The sequence below is a fragment of the Balaenoptera musculus genome, chromosome 17 (assembly GCF_009873245.2).
Source record: "Balaenoptera musculus isolate JJ_BM4_2016_0621 chromosome 17, mBalMus1.pri.v3, whole genome shotgun sequence".
Classification (NCBI taxonomy): domain Eukaryota; kingdom Metazoa; phylum Chordata; class Mammalia; order Artiodactyla; family Balaenopteridae; genus Balaenoptera; species Balaenoptera musculus.
Window position 1 is genome coordinate 37,963,583 of NC_045801.1, and position 18,346 is coordinate 37,981,928.

The window sequence follows — 18,346 nt, forward strand, 5'->3', positions numbered from 1 at the left end:
GGAAATTCAAGTGGTTATAGAAAAACAATACATTCCTCAGCTCCCAGGTCAAAATATATAATTGCAGAGTTTTCCCAGACCTCTATTAATTAGGTAACTTGATAAGAATGTGGTTCGCATAGTTTGATGTAGATAAGGAAAGATTGACCATAGTGTAGTGCTGGGCTCTTCAGGTGCTTAATATTTTTTTTTTTTTTTTACATTTCAGTTAAACCATTGAGTTTTTTTTTTAAATTAATTAATTAGTTAATTTTTTGGCTGTGTTGGGTCTTCGTTTCTGCGCGAGGGCTTTCTCTAGTTGCGGCAAGCGGGGGCACTCTTCATCGTGGTGCGCGGGCCTCTCACTATCGCGGCCTCTCTTGTTGTGGAGCACAGGCTCCAGACGCGCAGGCTCAGTAGTTGTGGCTCACGGGCTCAGTTGCTCCGCGGCATGTGGGATCTTCCCAGACCAGGGGTCGAACCCGTGTCCCCTGCATTGGCAGGCAGTTTCTCAACCACTGCGCCACCAGGGAAGCCCCAGGTGCTTAATGTTTGCATGTTGCTATTATTATTTTATTATAATGGTTAAAAATAGTTCAGGTGCTAATGTTGTGCTTTAGAGATTTTAGTTGAGTGTGCTCTAGGAAGGGCACGATGTCTCAGATATTACCCATTATACATCTCCTAACCTTTGTGCATCTTGGTACCCATCAGCTCTTGCTCAGGTTTCTGCAACAGCTTCCTGTATGTTCACTTTGTCTTTCATTTTTGCCTACTCCAACCCATTTTTTTCCCTGAAGCTAGAGTGTTCTTTCTAAAATGCAAACCTAATCAAGCCATTCTCTGTTTAAAACCCTTAAGTGGCTCCCCATTGCTTAGCTAGACCCTGTCTCCTAAGGATGGCATACAAAGGCCTTCATGATCTGGCCAGTGCTTATGCTTCCAGGCTTCTCTCTTACCTGAGTTTCTCTTTTAAGCACCTGTTTACTTGTATTCTCTGTCACCTGACTCTTAAATTCTTTGAGTTTGGGATTATGACTTACTAAGTGCCCTTGGATCCTGCCACATAGTGGCTACTCAAGTATTGACAAGTATTACTAATTCCTGCCTGGATGACTCAACTGGAATATCCAGAAGCAACTTTACATTTAACATTCTAAAACCAAAGTTTTAATTGTTGCAGACAAGCCTTTCAAATTCCTGTTTTGTTAATAGCATCATCATGTACTTAGTCTTTCAACAACAAAACTGAGAATTCATCTGTTTCTTTTTCTGATACCTCTGATGACACTAATTCTTGTAGAGTCTCCTTCTGAAATGTCTTCACTATCTTTATCCTTTCTTCACTCCTTGAGAGAAGGAATCATATTTCTTAGCATACATCACAATGCCTAGCACTGTACTTTTTGTTGAATGAATGTGAATAGATATGGTATGGATAAGGAGTATGTGAAAGAGCATTGTTGGTTGAGAGGACCCTAGGGAAATCTGATTGTTGTTCTTGTTATGTACTTGAAACTACTAAGGGGAAAGAAAAGTAGTGAATTAAAGGGGTAGAAAATGTGAATAAATTCTAGAAATTTTGTACCACTTTGTAGCAGAATGCCTTGTACATAGTGCTTCTCAAATATTTGTTGAATGAAATGGTAAAACAAATATTGATAAAAAAATGGATCCTGTCTTCTAGATTTCACTTTTATATTCATACTGAACTTATGAAATAGTGAAGGATCAAAAAACAAAATTGGTTGGTTAAAAGATCCTAAAAGTGCTAAAAGATAAGGTAAGTGAAAAACTGGGAAATGGCAGGAACAAGCATTACATGTTTAGCTACTACTTACTTGTGTTAATGCAGATGTGTTAATGAGAACTGGCATAAAAATGATTTGGAAGAAAACAGTACAAATTGAAAAATTCCCACATAAAACAGTGGAATTTTGGTTAGAGAAAATGAAATTTGTATTTCTGAAATTGATATATTTTCTTAAGTCTATGCAGCTATTTGGGCATTTGGCAAATTGTCTTGCTTTCTACACTCTAAAAAGAGATGAGAGGGTGTTTTAATTTTTTTTGTTCATTTTAGTGAGTACTGAACGTGTTCAATACTGCATTTTGGCGTAAATATTTGAGGGAATCCATCTGCATTGTTTGTTGTTGAATCTTCTGTGTCTAGTCCAGTGCTTGGCACAGAGTAGGCATTCAGTAAGTATTTGTTGAATGTTTAAATCATAGAATGTTAGTGCTAGACTAGACCTCTGTAGGTGTACTTTATTTTTTTTTAATTTTTTAATTTATTTTTTATTTTTTGGCCGCACCCCGCGGCATGTGGGATCTTCCCTGACCAGGGATCGAACCTGTGCCCCCTGCAGTGGAAGCATGGACTGTTAACCACTGGACCACCAGGGAAGTCCCAACTGTAGGTGTACTTTAGTTAGAGTTTTTCAAATGTACTCTGCTCTAAGGAGGTGCATCTAGGGGTATTTTCCACAAACAGTGAAGAATTGAGCAGAGTGAGAAACTTAGCCCTTGCTTTTATCTTTTTTTCTATGTTGGAGCTCATTCTAAAATTTTATTTGAGAAAAGACTTCTGGTGCTAAAGCATAATTAAGAACTATCTTATGGGTACAGAAAATGAGACCTAGAGATTTTACATGAATTGTCCTAGATCATAGCTAGTTAATGACTAGGATACTGTGAGGACCCACATTTGCTGACTCCAGGGCCAGTGCTGAAGAAAGCAATGTCTATACAATGATTCCAACAGTTCAAAGTAAAGTACTCATTCTCAAGGCAGTGCTAGAGATGGAGGCAAGAGCTGGTCAGCAATACTTTTGAATACTATGTGCCAGGTCATGTGGATATAAGGGAACCACAACTGACACAGCTTCTACATTCCTAGTACTGACACTCTAGAGAAAGAATTTCTCATACCTAAACCAAGAGAAATGTGTTGTTAATACATGCATCAGGGCACACAATTATTCACCCAATTTATTTTATTTATATATATATATATATATATATAATATAAATTCAATATATATATTATGTAAAAAAATTTATTTGACTAATATACTGAGTACCTACTCCTGACGGTAGCCCTTATGTGCTGCGCATAAGACATATAACAATGAATGAGCCAGACTTTGGAAGGACTTTCAGTCAGATGCACAAGACAGATGAATGGACAGGCTGTTTCAGTATAGTGTGATAAGAGCTCTGATGGGGTAAATATGGGGAACTGTATGGGTTGGAAGATGTTTGTAACGCCTCACCATTGGGGCAGGGAAAGCTTCCTCAGGGAGATCATACCCAAGCTGAGTTCTAAAGGATGACTTAGATTTACTGGACAAAGAGGAGAGGCGGTCCATGTGGTAGGAATAGCGCATTTCTAGCTTGCTTGCTCAGAGGCTTCTTTCTACCAGAGCAGCTCCTGTCCCATGTGTTCTGTTTGCTGATGTTTCTGGGTGAGATTCCATTTGAACACTGTTTCTGATGAAAAAAATAAATAAATAAAATTGAAACTCACCATACTGAAGGATTTGTGATTAACTGTGGCAGTTTTTATCAGTTCATCTATATGTATTCGTTTTTGGGTGGGCCAAGAAATAAATTGCTGTGATTTAGATTTATATTGGAAACAATTCAGTTTTCATAGGAGAATATTCATGTTGCCTTTGTGAAAACACTGTATTACCCCTATTAAGTTTAGAACACTATTAAGATGGTAGAAGGATGTTAATGAAACGTATGTAATGAAAAATAGCCATTTTTTTAGTATTTTAATTATCACATGCTTATAATGGCAAGATTAAAAAATACACCTTAGAAAATATTTGCAAAAGACTTACCTGATAAAGGAATGTTATCCAAAATATACGAAGAATTTAAAAAACTCAACAAGAATACAAATAACCCAATTAAAAAATGGGCCAAAAACCTTAACAGACACCTCACGAGAGAAGATACACAGATGGCAAATAAGCATATGAAAAGATGCTTCACATCATATGCCATCGGAGAAATGCAAGTTAAAACAATGAGATACCACTACACACCTATTAGAATGCCCAAAATCTGGAACACTGACAACACCAAATGCTGGTGAGGATGTGGAGCAACAGGAACTTCCATTCATTGCTGGTGGGAATGCATAATAATACTGCCAGTGTAGAAGTCAGTTTTTGACAGTTTTCTTCCAAAACTAAACATACTTTTAACCATATGATCCAGCAGTCTGGCTCCTTGATATTTACCCAAAGGAGTTAAAAACTTATGTCCACACAAATACCTGCACATGGATGTTTATATCAGCTTTATTCATAATTACCAAAACCTTAGAACCAGCCAAGATGTCCTTCAGTAGGTGGATGCATAAACTGTGGTACATCCAGACAATGGAATATTATTCAGCACTAAAAAGAAATGAGCTATCAAGCTATGAAAATACATAGAGGAAACTTAAACGGATATTACTAGTGAAAGAGGACGATCTGGAAAGGCTGCATATACTGTATGATTTCAACCATATGACATCCTGGAAAAGGCAAAACTATAGAGACAATAAAAAGATCAGTGGTTGCCTGGGGTTAGGAGGGTGGGGGGGATGAATAGGTAGAGCAGTGAAATTACTCTGTATGATACTATAATGGTGTATACAGTTGAAACCCAAAGAATGTACAACACCAAGAGTGGATCCTAATGTAAAGTATGGATTGGGTGATGGTGTTGTGTCAGTGTAGATCCATCACTTGTAACAAACATCCCAGTCTGGTGGGGGGATGTGGACAATGGGCAGGCTGTGCACGTGTGGGCGCAGGGGGCATATGAGAAAGCTCTGTACCTTTCACTCAGTTTTGCTGTGAACCCAAACCTGCCATAAAAAATCAAAGTCTATTAAAAGATACCTTTAGCAATACACTATTTTCTTCAATTAAGATGAAATTCAAGTTAACATAAAAATGTTAATTAACTTTTAGACGGGAAAAATTAACATTTGAATCTCTATAAGAAGCTTAAACAATGATTCAGTCCAAATAACTTGTACCACAGTAGTGTCTATATAAGGTGCAAATACATAAGGAAGTTTGTAGTGCTTTTTCTATTTTTTTCCCTCTGGTTTCTCTGTTTTTTCCTCACTTCTCTTTTTATACTACTATTTTGAGTTGTGATACTAGAAGAAGACCCTTAGAATAAGGGTTTAGGGAGGATATGAAATGGAGACAGAGGAATGGCAAGGGTATGATACATTAGGCATGAGATGAGAGGAAGCCAAAAAAGAAAAAAAAAGAAAAAAGAGAGGAAGTAGTTTTATTGGGTTGAAGGTGTTAAATAGGGGAAAGGGAATGAATGGGACAGGAGAATGAAAGGTAGGGGAATGGCACAGGGGAAGGGAGTAGACTGTGCCTCATGAGTTTTGCCCCAGTTATCGAGGCATCGTGTTTCACCTTTGCTTCCTGGTGTATGCTGTAATTTGACTTGCATCTTCCATGTCCCTCCACCCACTGGAATTTTCAGAGTCGTATTTAACTATTTAACTGTGCCAAGAATACATAGAATTGCTGGATTCTCGTATGTCCTGTAAGTCCATATGGTGGCTTAGTCAAGATTCCTAGGCCTTATGGCTGAACTAAAACTTTGTGTTGCTTAAAATTATAAGTAACACTGAGCTAGTGTTTTGAAGCAAGCTCTCCCTGCTTCCTCTCCAGCCTTTAATAATCAATGTGTGGTTAAAAAAATAGATGTTAGTGTATCTAAATAATTTTACGGTTAGCTAACTTGCCCGCTAGTATGAACACTATCACCTTTGGCCCCTGACAATCCTGCACTGGATAATCCTCCTTAAAGGCTATTTGATTGTATTATTTTCTTGCATAAACTCCTTCATGGGTTCCCCATTGTCTGGACTGCCTTTTCTTCTTTGTCGCTAAAGTCTACGAATTTTTCTCCCTAGCATCTGCCACTAGGCTATGTATGTTGTTCAGTGAATGTTTGTTGATTACTTTTATATGATACAGGAATGAATTATGAATGAACGACGTCTGTGTCAGTGGAAACAGACTGGCTTAGAAGTCCCAGGTCTTGAACTCTCTGCTTATTTGTTTCTGTGTTTGTAATTTTTCAAAGTGTTGGCTTTAAATTGTAATCTTTAATTTGCCAGTCTTAAGTTTATATTCAGTGTGCAGTTGAAGGGAGACACAGTGCATAAAACACAGTAGAAAACTTGCCTACTGTCTTCTAACTTGTCAGTCTATATCATAATCAAATTGTGTTGAGTGTACCTTGAAAATATCTCTTGAATTTGTTTTCTACTCCAAGCCACGATCTGCTTATTAAAATGTAGGTTTTATTATTATTCAGGTATAATGAGACCAGCATATCAGGAGATAGATTGTTATACTTCCAGATCTGAGAAGGGTGTGGGTGAGAGAGGGGGACCCATACAGGGAAGCACCAGGGTCAGTTAGGAGGCAGAGGGAGTGGGGGAAATGTGGGCAAGAGACTTTATTGTGGTTTCTGTGGGAAGGAATGGGTGAAATTGAGTAAACAGGTTTAGGATTGGCTAGATTGAATAATTTCTTTGTGATCTGGGGCTGTCCCTGTTTGTCTGGTATACGGCCCTGGGGTGATTAGGGCTGGGAAATGGTGGCCCTGGAGGTAGTTGAGAGCATGAAACTCCCGATTGGCTTGTTTGCATGTGAAAGGTACGCTCACAGATGCTATCTCTAGGAATTAGCTAACCCTGAGAAAGGAACAGTGGAGACTTTGTCAGTAGGCCCCAGATGTCAAAGCAGCACAAATACAGAAAATAAAAAGATACACTTAATACAATCTCTTGCATGCACAGACCAACAGAACCTTCTAACTGGTCTACCCATGTCCATATTTGCTTTCCTACAATCCAGCTTTGAAGCAGTAGCCAGAGGAATCCTAAAAGTATAAATTACATCATGTCATTCCTCTGCTTAAAATTCTTCTCTTGAATATCTGTTGAAGCCCAATATCCTTATCTTGTTTTTGAGGCCCTTCGTTATCAGCTCCTGCCTCCATCTGCAACTACATTGCGTTCTACTAATTTTTCACTCACTTTATTCTAGGCATACTGATCCCTTGAAAATGATTTGCTCTTTCTCTCCTCAGGGCCTTTGTACAGACAGTTCTTGGTACCTGAATGCTCTTTATAACTGGTTAACTTCTAGCCGACCTTTGACTCTAGCTTAAATGTTATTTCTTTGGGGAGGCCTGAATTAGGTCCCTTCTGTTAATTTTTCTGTGACTGTTAATTTGTTTACTTATTCATTCCTGTTGTTTGTGCATACAAGGAGGGAGGTACTGAGGATAAAATGGAGAGCAAGGCAGATTGGCACCTATCCTCATGGAGCTTCTTTTCTTCTAGGGGAGGCAGAGAAAAGTCAATGACAAAGCAATTATAAGATGTTATAAGTGCTTTAAAGTATTGATGCAGAAGATACCAGAGGATGACCAGTAGTAGGCCATTATTACGTATAAACTTTGGGGTTTAAGCATTTCTTTCTTTTCCAAATGTAATTTGTAATCCACAGCCACCAATGGAGGGGGGATATTTTGTTGTTAAAGCTCACCCATGTCTACTTTCAAAGTTTTTTCATATACGCCAGTGCTTCCCAAGTCAGGGGCTACCATGGAGTATGTGTGCTATTCCATTCTTCCATATGAACTAGGAACAGTTTTATTTGCAGAAATGATGAATGCAAAATAAAGTCTCAGCCAGTTTATCTCATAGCACTTCTCCTTCTTTTCTTACCACAGTTAGTAATTATATTTACTTGTGGATTTACTTCTCTAATACCTGTGTATCTCTTGCTGGTATGTGCTAGAGGAGAGTCAGAATTGTGTCTGTCTGGTTTGTCTGGTCTAATGCTTGGCTTGAGTAGAGGGTCAGTGAATGAATGTTGAGTGATTGATAGAAACTGTATTCGGGTGTGTGTCCTTAACATGGCTGTTTAGGTCTATCTGCTTAAATATTTTTCTAGGTTAAAATTATTGAGGCCATTTTTTTTTTTAAAGATTTATTTATTGATTGATTGATTGCTATGTTGGGTCTTCGTTTCTGTGCGAGGGCTTTCTCTAGTTGCGGCAAGCGGGGGCCACTCTTCATCGCGGTGCGCGGGCCTCTCACTATCGTGGCCTCTCTTGTTGCAGAGCACAGGCTCCAGATGCGCAGGCTCAGTAGTTGTGGCTCACGGGCCTAGTTGCTTCGCGGCATGTGGGATCTTCCCAGACCAGGGCTCGAACCCGTGTCCCCTGCATTAGCAGGCAGATTCTCAACCACTGCGCCACCAGGGAAGCCCGAGGCCATTTTTAATGATATAGAATTGTTGGTCTTTGATCCGTTTACTTGATTGTGTATTAGAATGGGCCACAAAATATTTTTTGAAGAGAATTTTACCTTTCCCCAAAGGTGTTGCCTTGACTCACCCCCTAAAGAGAGCTAGAGCTGCCCTTTTATGTAGCTGCCCAGATTAGAATCTCTAATTTTCATAGGAGCTGTCAGTCCTACCCTTAGAATTGCTGATTATTTAGTGTAGATTGCAAGATAAAATACATGTTTTCTTTGTGCTTTTCAGTGAACATAACCTTCAACTCATTGCTAATTTAACACCTTTGAAAATTTTGAATAAGAAAATTAATATTTAAAGAAGTTTTCTGAAGGATATGTCATCTATCTTCTGGAGTGAATCTTAGCTGTGGGTGTATATCAAAGTCACCTATAAAGGTTTTAAAACATCTGCTGAGTTAGAAACTCCAAGGTGTGGGGTCTGGGCCACAGGTGATTCTGATGCACAGCCAGGTGTAAGAGCAGTACTTCCTATAAAGGTTTCTACACAGGCACTCATAACCCAAAGAAGTGTATGTAAAGAAAGCTTTTTTATGTTTCCCTGTAAGTTGAAGTTTTGGCTCTATAGATTAGATTCATTTGTAAACAAACACTTTTAAATGGTTTAGTGAATATTTATGAACTCTTAATAATACTTTCCATTCCCAACACCTAGCAAAGTTGAGTGTTGTCTGCAGATTTAAGGTGTGAGATGGGGAGTAACGAGAGATGTGGGTAGAAAGGTAGACTTTGAAAGGTCATGTATGTGATATGAAGCAGTTCTGTCTTTTTTTCCTTTGGTAATGGAGAGCCATTGGAGCTTTTTTTCTTTTTTTTAATCAGGAGAGCAATATGATTAGCCTACTTTACTTTTGTTTTAAAGGAAAGTTACTTGTCAGCTATATGGAGCATAGATTAGAATGGGTGAGAAAACTATGACAAGGAGACCGAAGCAAGTCTGTGCAAGAGGAGCAGTAGGGATAAAACAGGACTGAATTCTAGCCCTGTAGCTACCTGTTTTAGTTTAAGCCCTTAAGCTCTAACCAATCTGCTCTACCCTTGGCTTCAAGACTTAGTTAAGATTGCAAAGGCTTTACTGAGAAGTCTTTCCCCAACCGTCTTCTCTTAATCTCTTCTTTTGGTAGTCTCTTTATGTGGTCTTTTATAGTACTTTCCATTTTTCATTGTTCTTTTTTGCTTTTTTGATTCCTATGTCTTATTTATCTTACACTGATGCCACTTTTCATGATAGCTACTTCTAGATAGAAATATCTATTGAACAAGTTGTTCCCTAAACATGCCATTCTTGGTTTTTCCCTTGCCTTTGCTCATGGTCTTTCCCTTTTCCAAATCTTCTTATCTCTCTTCTACACCCATATCTTGAAGTTTTAACCTTTTTTCCATAATTCAAATTCCACCAATTCTGCGAAGTTCTCTAGGTTGACTCTGCCATGGTCACTTCTACCTATGAGCTCTTGTAGTATTTAAGCTGTGTACTACTTTATGCTTCCTTGTATTTTTCATCTTTTTATGTATTCTGTGAATGTGGATATTCTGTTTTGAGTTGAGCAAGATATTTTACACATCACTGTATATAGCATACCCTGAATAAATATCAATTGTTACGGTCATTTGCCCCATTCTAAGTTTTCCTAAAAACAACTCGGCTATCAACATAGTTTATTCTGCTCTGAAACACATGAAACCTCAGCTCAGAAATATTTTAAATTGTCAATAATTATAATTACCTGAATTTAAAGCAAAAAAAATTATAATTATTTTTCTCCAGGATTTTAAAGGCCAAAATACAAGAGAATTAAAAAAAAAATTGTTTTGGCCTCATTGAAATATGAAGTATTGAAATGTAAAGTTGAGTGTTAATATTTGACTGAATGCAAAATCCTTTAGAAGATTTATATATATATATTTTTTATAAGTTTATTTATTTATTTATTTTTGGCTGCGTTGGGTCTTCGTTGATGCGTGCGGGCTTTTCTCTAGTTGTAGTGAGCGGGGGCTGCTCTTCGTTGCAGTGCGCGGGCTTCTCATTGCGGTGGCTTCTCTTGTTGCAGAGCACAGGCTCTAGGCGTGTGGGCTTCAGTAGTTGTGGTACGTGGGCTCAGTTGTTGTGGCTTGCAGGCTGTAGAGCGCAGGCTCAGTAGTTGTGGCGCATGGGTTTAGTTGCTCTGCGGCATGTGGGATCTTCCCAGACCAGGGCTCGAACCAATGTCCCCTGCATTGGCAGGGGGATTCTTAACCACTGCGCCTCCAGGGAAGTCCCTAGAAGATTTATATTTAAAATGCTTTAGTTAAAGGAAAATATTTTCATTTGTTCCTTATGTTAAAGAGTATGTCCTTTGCCAAAACAAAGCTTTCTTTTCTTGGGAATCACTCAAAACGTTTGGACCTCCTCTGGTTTGTAATCCTGTTAAAATTTCATCCATGAATTAAAGCCTAATTATACACAGTTGGTGAACCCTACATAGATACAATTCCATGTACAATAATAGTTTACTCATTAAGTTTACTTATTGGAACATTATGAAATGTTGAAAATATTTTGAATTGGGATTAAGAAATAATTTTATTTGGGAATTAACTGAGTTTAATTGTCTATATATTTTTCTTTAGCCCATATGTTGTAAAGTACTATGGCAGTTACTTTAAGAACACAGACCTCTGGATTGTTATGGAGTACTGTGGAGCTGGCTCTGTCTCGGACATAATTAGATTACGAAACAAGACAGTAAGTATTTTTAAATTGTTTTGCTAATCTCATTTGTAAAGATTCATAGTTTAGAATCTGACTAGGTAGTGTTTTGTTACAAGAAAAATATTAGTGTGAGAAAAGAAAAGGTTTTGAAGTGTAAAGGGATCTAGTATGAGGTGTGAGAATCAGTCAAAGTCACAAATTTGCCATTTGTCATATGGCAAATACAGGAGTCATATGATGGTTTAATTTATTTATTAGGATAATTTTTGGTTGGTCACCAAGAAACTACCATGGCACTCCTCTTCTTCATTTGGAATCAGTGTGCATGTTCTTTATTAACATGAGTTCAGTAAGTTATGGCTAGAATTTTATTTAAAGTTCATAATATTCATGGTATTTCTTTATCTTGTTTTTTGCATTATAACCTATGATTGGTAAACAGTTGAAGTTTTATGTTTCTGAATCTTAAAAATAACTGAAAAACAATTTTTGTCTTATTTTCCCAAATATTGTCAGGGTGTTTGAAAGTAATAGAGCTAGATTATAAATTTTTTTTTTCCTGGTAAATTCAGCTTTGTGAAATTTGTTTTTTAATAATAACTTTTTATGGCTATGTTTTAACTCGCAGTAAAAGAGCTGTTTATAAAATTGTTTAGGCTAGCAATGCACCTAGTTTCCTTTCATAATTTATGAGGACAAAGTGACCTTTTTAAAATCTGTGAATGACTAAGAATAATAAATCAGAGAAATAATTTGTAATTCCATGAGACAGTATCCCAATTACTATATGTCTTTATTACATGTAGTCAGACATGTTTCAGTAAAATACATTCAGAAAAATACTTAACTACTTGAGTCAATTCGTGGTTAACCAGAATCATTTCAAAGTTTGATTGGGGAAGCACGTTGTAAGTTTATCCTACTAATTTTTTTTTTTTTCTGTTAGAGAAAATAAAGTAAATAGGATTTCTTTTAAAGGAAGTGAGATAGAACTTAAAATAATCCCTGTTTTGACAGAATAGATTAAATGATTTGTGACATTCCAATTATATACTTTAGAATTTGTATGGTGCTTAACTAACATTTATGTAAATCAGATGACTCCTGAGTGGCAGAACAATGCTTTAATTGAAGATAATTATACTCCAGTTAGAGAAGTGTTTTAAAACCGTTCCAGGGCTGAACTCAGTGTATTTGGTATTTAAAATTACCAAGTAGGAACATGAAGTAAAACTGAGTGAAATGGAAAATCTGTTTTCTTTATTTAAATGCTAATGTTACCATTTTGAGTACAGAGGAAGAATATGATCCAAGTACTTTATTTCTTGTTGCTAATAAATACAAACCGTGAAGGTATACTGCAGTTCTAAAAGCTAGATATGGATGGGATCATTATCCTCAGGAATCTCCTTCACCAGTTATCAAAGGAAAGATTTTATCCCATTTGCATTCTTTTTTAGAAGACAGAATCCACCTAACATGTTTGGGGATCATACATTTGGAATAGTCTAATTGTTATTCTCACAGACGGTTTCCCTTGGGCTTGGGGAGGCATGGAAGGGTCTGATTCCCAGATACAAGAAGAACCCAGAGCTGCACGAGATGGCTCAGGAGTTGTGGGTATATTATCTCTGGGTGTTGCCTTGATAACAGCTCCTGTTAAATCTCAAGAATATTCTATGCTACTTATGCTACTTTTCCTTCATTTATGTATTATTTAAAAAGAGTACCATTGTTATGAAGGTTGGCAGTATACGGGGATATGTATCATCCTCTTTTTTTTTTTTAAAACACCTGGAGATTGTAAATATTTGATCATTTTATAGGAATGTTCAATGGAGTGATAATCTTGATTGTTTGAATTTCAGAGGCGTGGCTGTTACTGATTGGCTAGCTTTCAAAGATGTGACCAGTGAAACAGTTGTCCTTATCTATTAACACTCACTCCAGTAGTTAATTGTTTTCATGGTCACGAACAATCAATCTTTTTCTAAGAGTATGGGAACTTTTTTTTTTTTTGGCTTTATATGCTCTTTTGTTTTTTGTTACATGCTTTGTTGTTTCTTTTAATTCTATATACATTTTATTTTTATTTATTTATTTTTTTAAATTCTATATACATTTTAAACAGCACAAGGCATTCTTATTATTATTTTATATTGTCAGTGTTTATACGTTTTATTGCTTTTTACTCTTTTCTGCATTTCTCAGTTGCCTGAACAGTGTTCTTTAGTGTTTCCTTATATAAGGGTATGATGGTGTTAAGATCTCTCTCTTTTTTTTTTTTTTGTATGAAAATGTTATCTCACTTCATTTTTGAACGATTCATTTGCTGGATAAAGAATTCTAAGTTGGCAGTTTCTTTTAGATTTTTGATTTGTTTTAAGAGGAATGACTCTTGGAAAACCACCTAAGTAACACACTTTTTGTAGAATTATTCTTGTCTTTGAAAGAAATCTCATGGATGAACTATTCTGGATTTTCAGTTCGATTGCTATCTGTTTTTTGATCATGTGTTTCTTTGAAAATTAAAGGCACAGGGAAGAAAATCTGACTAAGATTTGTATTTTGGTGTTTTGGTATATGCTTTTGCCTCAACTGCTCCCCCACCTTTGAGTGTTTCCCCTACCCCCCAGTCTTTGCCTAGTGAATTTGTATCCATGAAGGACCAGATCAAATATCACCTCCTCTTTGAAACTTTCCCTGTTTTCCCAGGTAGTTTCTTATCTATTTGGTAATTGGTTGATTAATGAATTAGGTAAGTCTTTATTGCATATTCACTCTTACATAAAGAGCACAATAAATTCTAGCTGCCATTATTATTATAATTTTTACTGTTATTATTATTATCTTACATATTTTGACTGCTAGGTAGACTGAGCATCTTGTCATATGTGTACTGGCTCTTTTATTTCCTTTTTGTGCTTATCCTTTGCCTTTTGTTGTTGTCGGTGGTGGTGGTCTTTTTCTTACCAGTTTGCAGGTTTGCTTGACAGTTTGCTAATAGTTTTATGAGTACTTCACATTTCATTTTAAAAGTCAAGAAGCCAGTTATCTGATTGTCAGCATAGATATTAAAGAAGGAATTTCAAAATATCTCTTTCAGTGGTTTTATGCCCTGACCTATACTTTATCTTTGGGAAACACCTAGGAAAAGATAAAGGCATAGAATTAAGTTTGGGGGTTAACTAGAACTCCCAGTGATTGGAACTGAGCCTGAGTAGCAAAGGGTTGGGATTGGATTGTTGGCAGTTGAGCTGATAATGAATGGTAATTGTGGTAATTAATGGTAGTAGTACTAGGGGTAGGATGAAGGTGAAACCCTCCTATATTCCGGTGTGTGATAAAAGTTTCTCTGAGTCTTCTGGTTGCAATTAGAGTAAAAATTACTGTTTGGTTAGTATTCATTGACTCTTTCAGTTTATAAGTATTGAAGGATCTATAAGTAAGTGTATGTGAGTTAAATTCCTGATTTCTGTGATCAAACCCACAAACACAGCTCATGTCCTGGTATCATGTATCTTCAGTAACTGACTTTTTTTTTTTTTTACAGTATTTAAAACCATCTTTTGAGCTTGGTGAAACCTATGTGTAGATAACCTTACTGTGGTATCCTGTACTTGGACATCACATTTAATTATTAGTTAGCTTTTAGTCTTTAGGAGAAGAGTAATTGCAGTTGCTTTCCCCTACTATAAGCCACTCAAGGGCAGAAATTTTTATATATTCATCTTGGAAATATTACAAGTGCCTGGAATAGCTACTGGCATCTAGCAACCTTTGATGAATGTTTGTTGAACTGAAACAGGATCAATTCCTTGGCTGCTTATTCTGTGAATATAAACAATCTTACTCATCTATTCAGTGTTATAGTTTTGTAGATAAATTGTAATTTGCATGGCTACTACTATTTAGTATTAATGTTGTGGGTTATTGAACAGATATGATCATATACCAAAGAAAGGCCATAAAAAGTGTGCCTGAAGGTTTCCTTGTGAGGACATATTTTAAAAACCAATATATTTTATGTTAAATGCCATTTAACTTCTAAACACTTATGCATTTCAAGTATATACTGCAAAGTAAAAATAGACAACTCTGTGAAATTGAAGCTTTTTAAAGATAGATTATATTTTTGATTAGAGGCTTTCAAAATGATCTTTACATAATTCTTAAGCTGTGCCTTGACATATGGAAGAAATAGAATCCATGTCTTAGACGTTTATTGTGTATTTGGAAATGTTCTAAGAAAACGCCTAAGGTTTGTCTCTCCCACTTTGGCCCATTTTTTGATTTGACCACTTATTTTAATTCAGCCTAGCACTGTGGATTTTAGTTTTGGCTCTTCCACAAACTAGTTTTATAATCTGGTGACTTCAGCTTCCTCATCTGTTAAATAATAAGTAACATTTGTACAGTGCTTTACATTTTACTTGGCAGTTTTATTTATATTTTGGTTGAACGGAAAGGTTCAAAACACATTTATTGATCTAGGCCTGGTGCTCTGCATTTGAGGTACAAATAACTCTAATAAATGTTGCTGTTGTTGCATTGTTTGCAGACTAGTTGAGGTAATACATACATAAAAAGCTAAATTTGAGTCTATAAAGAGTTAGAGGTCTTTAGGGGCAGTAAAGGAGAAGCAGTTAGCCTAACATGGAAGTTCAGTGAAAACTTCATAGGAGAGAGAACCCTTTAGCATGATCGTGGAAGAGGAGGAGTCATCTGTCATTAGAATCAGGCTCCACAAGAGCAGGGTTTTGTCTTCTTTGTTCACTGTTCTATCTCTGCTCCTCCGTCAGTGCCTGACATGCAGGATGCTGGGTAAATATTTGTTGTATGCATGAATGAATGAATGAATGAATGACTCAGAGAAGAGAGGGCAAAGGACATCTTGGGAGAGAAAACAATGATATGCTAAAATTATATTTCCATCTTTAAAAGTCCAGTGTCATACTCCTAGATCACCTGAAGGAAAATGTTCCCAGTATCTGGTTTAAATGGATTTACTTTTCTCACACTTAATTGCTCAAAATCATTGTCATATATTAGTTTGATGGATCTATGTTAGGATCATGATCTTAGCACCATAATTTTTTGTTTTTCCTGGAGTTTTTCCTTTTTTTTTTTCATGTTGAAAGAAGCAGCATATGCCATCTTTATCATTTCACTAATGTCTTCTAGCTTCTTACTCATTTTATCTATTTCCTGGAATTTATGTGATTCTTCTTTAGAAGACATTCTTTGGAGCTTCCTGATTTCTTGTTCTAATGTGGACTCATTGCTTTTTAGGTCTGCTGTAGAGCTGCATCCTTGGAATTTCTTTTCACTGGACTCCTGGGTTAGTGCCACCATTTTCTTGTATATTTCCTATTTCCTTGGTTTTTCACTCTTGTTTCATATTCTTCCTAAACTATCTTCTTCAAGGTGTAAGAGTTAAGAGGTCAACTATTTGAATCCTTGCATATCTGAAAATGCCTTTATTTTGTTTTCATACTTGGTTGATAGTAGCCTATGTAGAATTTTACATTGAAAGTAAGTTTCTCTCAGAGCTGTGGTAGCTTCCCTCCATTATCTTCTAGCAGCCAGTGTTGCTAATGTTATACATAGCTAATGCCTGTCAGAGTCTTAGTTATTTGTAGGTGCCCCCCGCCCCAGAACTTCTTAGACTTTTTTCTGTATTCTCATGTTTCTGATGTTGCATAAGGAACAAGACATTTCACAAGGATGTGCCTGAGTGTGAGTCCTTTTTATTAGTTATGCTCAGCACTCAGTAGTTCCTTTCAAATAAACACTTGTGTCTTTCTTCAGCTTTGGAAAAATTTCTTCGATAGTTTCCCCCTCTGTTGTATTCATTGGATGGCGAAATCTCCTGAATTTTATTCTTTTTTTCCCTCCTAGATTTTCTGTCTCCTTTTTGGGGGTGGGGTAGGGGGTAGGTTTTTTTCGACTTTATTTTCTGACTCTTCTAACTGAACTTTTTATTTCAGCAGTTATATTTTAATTTACAAGAACTCATGTTTTTGATTATTCCTTTTTCATGACATCTTGATGCTTGAGGCATGGATGCAAAATCTTTTCTAATCACTCTAAGAAAAATAAGTTTTGAAAAAATTATTTTCTGTTTTCTGAATCATCTTTATTTCCACTGGGGTTATTGTTTCAGTTGCTTGATCCTGGTGTTGCCCATGGCAGGCTGACCACCAGAAAGGCTGACTAGCTCTCATCAGAAGCATTGGGACGATGCTTTTTGCCTGGCAGGTATAATGTTAGGATGAACTGGCTGGGAGCTGGCTTTAGGGGGAAGTGCCCAAAGAGGTGGTTTGTTCAGTTTGTTAGCCATTCCCCTCCCCTGCCTTTTTTGGGGCCTGGGGATAAATGCCAGAATGCATGTAATCTGTATGTATAGAATAGGGATGAGGAGCCAAGTCTTATTCTGTTTTCTTCTTTTCAGCTTCCATGGAAAAGCTAACCTACCTTTTCCATTCCCCTTCTCGCTCCTGCCCTCCCTACACAATGATTCTAACTTGGAGCCCCTTTGGTGTTTACTTGGTAATCACTCCTTGTGTTGCACACCCCTTCTTTGCCTGCTCTTGCCTGTGACTCTTCATAGAAATACTTCCCAATTTATTATACTCTCCTGTGCTGATTCTTTTTTTTTTTTAATTAATTTATTTTTATTTTTATTTATTTTTGGCTGCATTGGGTCTTTGTTGCTGTGTGTGGCCTTTCTCTAGTTGCGACGTGCGGGGGCTACTCCTTGTTGCGGTGCACGGGCTTCTCATTGTGGTGGCTTCTCTTGTTGCAGAGCACGGTCTCTAGGCATGCGGGCTTCAGTAGTTGTGGCACACGGGCTCAGTAGTTGTGGCGCATGGGCTTAGTTGCTCCTCAGCATGTGGGATCTTTCCGGACCAGGGCTCAAACCCGTGTCCCTTGCGTTGGCAGGCGGATTCTTAACCACTGCGCCACCAGGGAAGCCCTGATTCTTTTATTAGTTTATTTATTAAAAATTTTTTTTCTATCAGTTTAGTGGGATTTTAGAAGGAGGAAAGACAGAGAATTAAACAAATTAACTACAAATTCAGGTTGGTTTTTGAACCTGAATCAATGATATCTCCTCTTCTCCGTCCCACCTACCTCCTTATACATACTTTTGTACTCTTAGGTGTTTCAATTAGTACAGCTACTTTGAGGAGTACAGTTTGATAATCTACTGTAAAGTTGAATGTATAAGTACCCTGGGATCCATCCAATGATTCTCCTCTTCCATTTGTACCTTAAAGAAACCCTAGCACAAT

At 36.9% G+C, this 18,346-nt stretch overlaps 1 protein-coding gene across 3 annotated transcripts in view; it reads left to right on the top strand.

Moving 5' to 3' along the window:
* The window catches only part of STK3 (serine/threonine kinase 3), a 314,394-nt gene that overhangs the window by 53,526 nt on the left and 242,522 nt on the right, over positions 1–18,346 (top strand). For all 3 annotated transcript variants that reach the window (XM_036830681.1, XM_036830683.1, XM_036830682.1), the window contains one exon: positions 10,967–11,081. In XM_036830681.1, the coding sequence (XP_036686576.1) occupies positions 10,967–11,081 (115 nt within the window). The remainder of the gene's footprint in view (positions 1–10,966; positions 11,082–18,346) is intronic.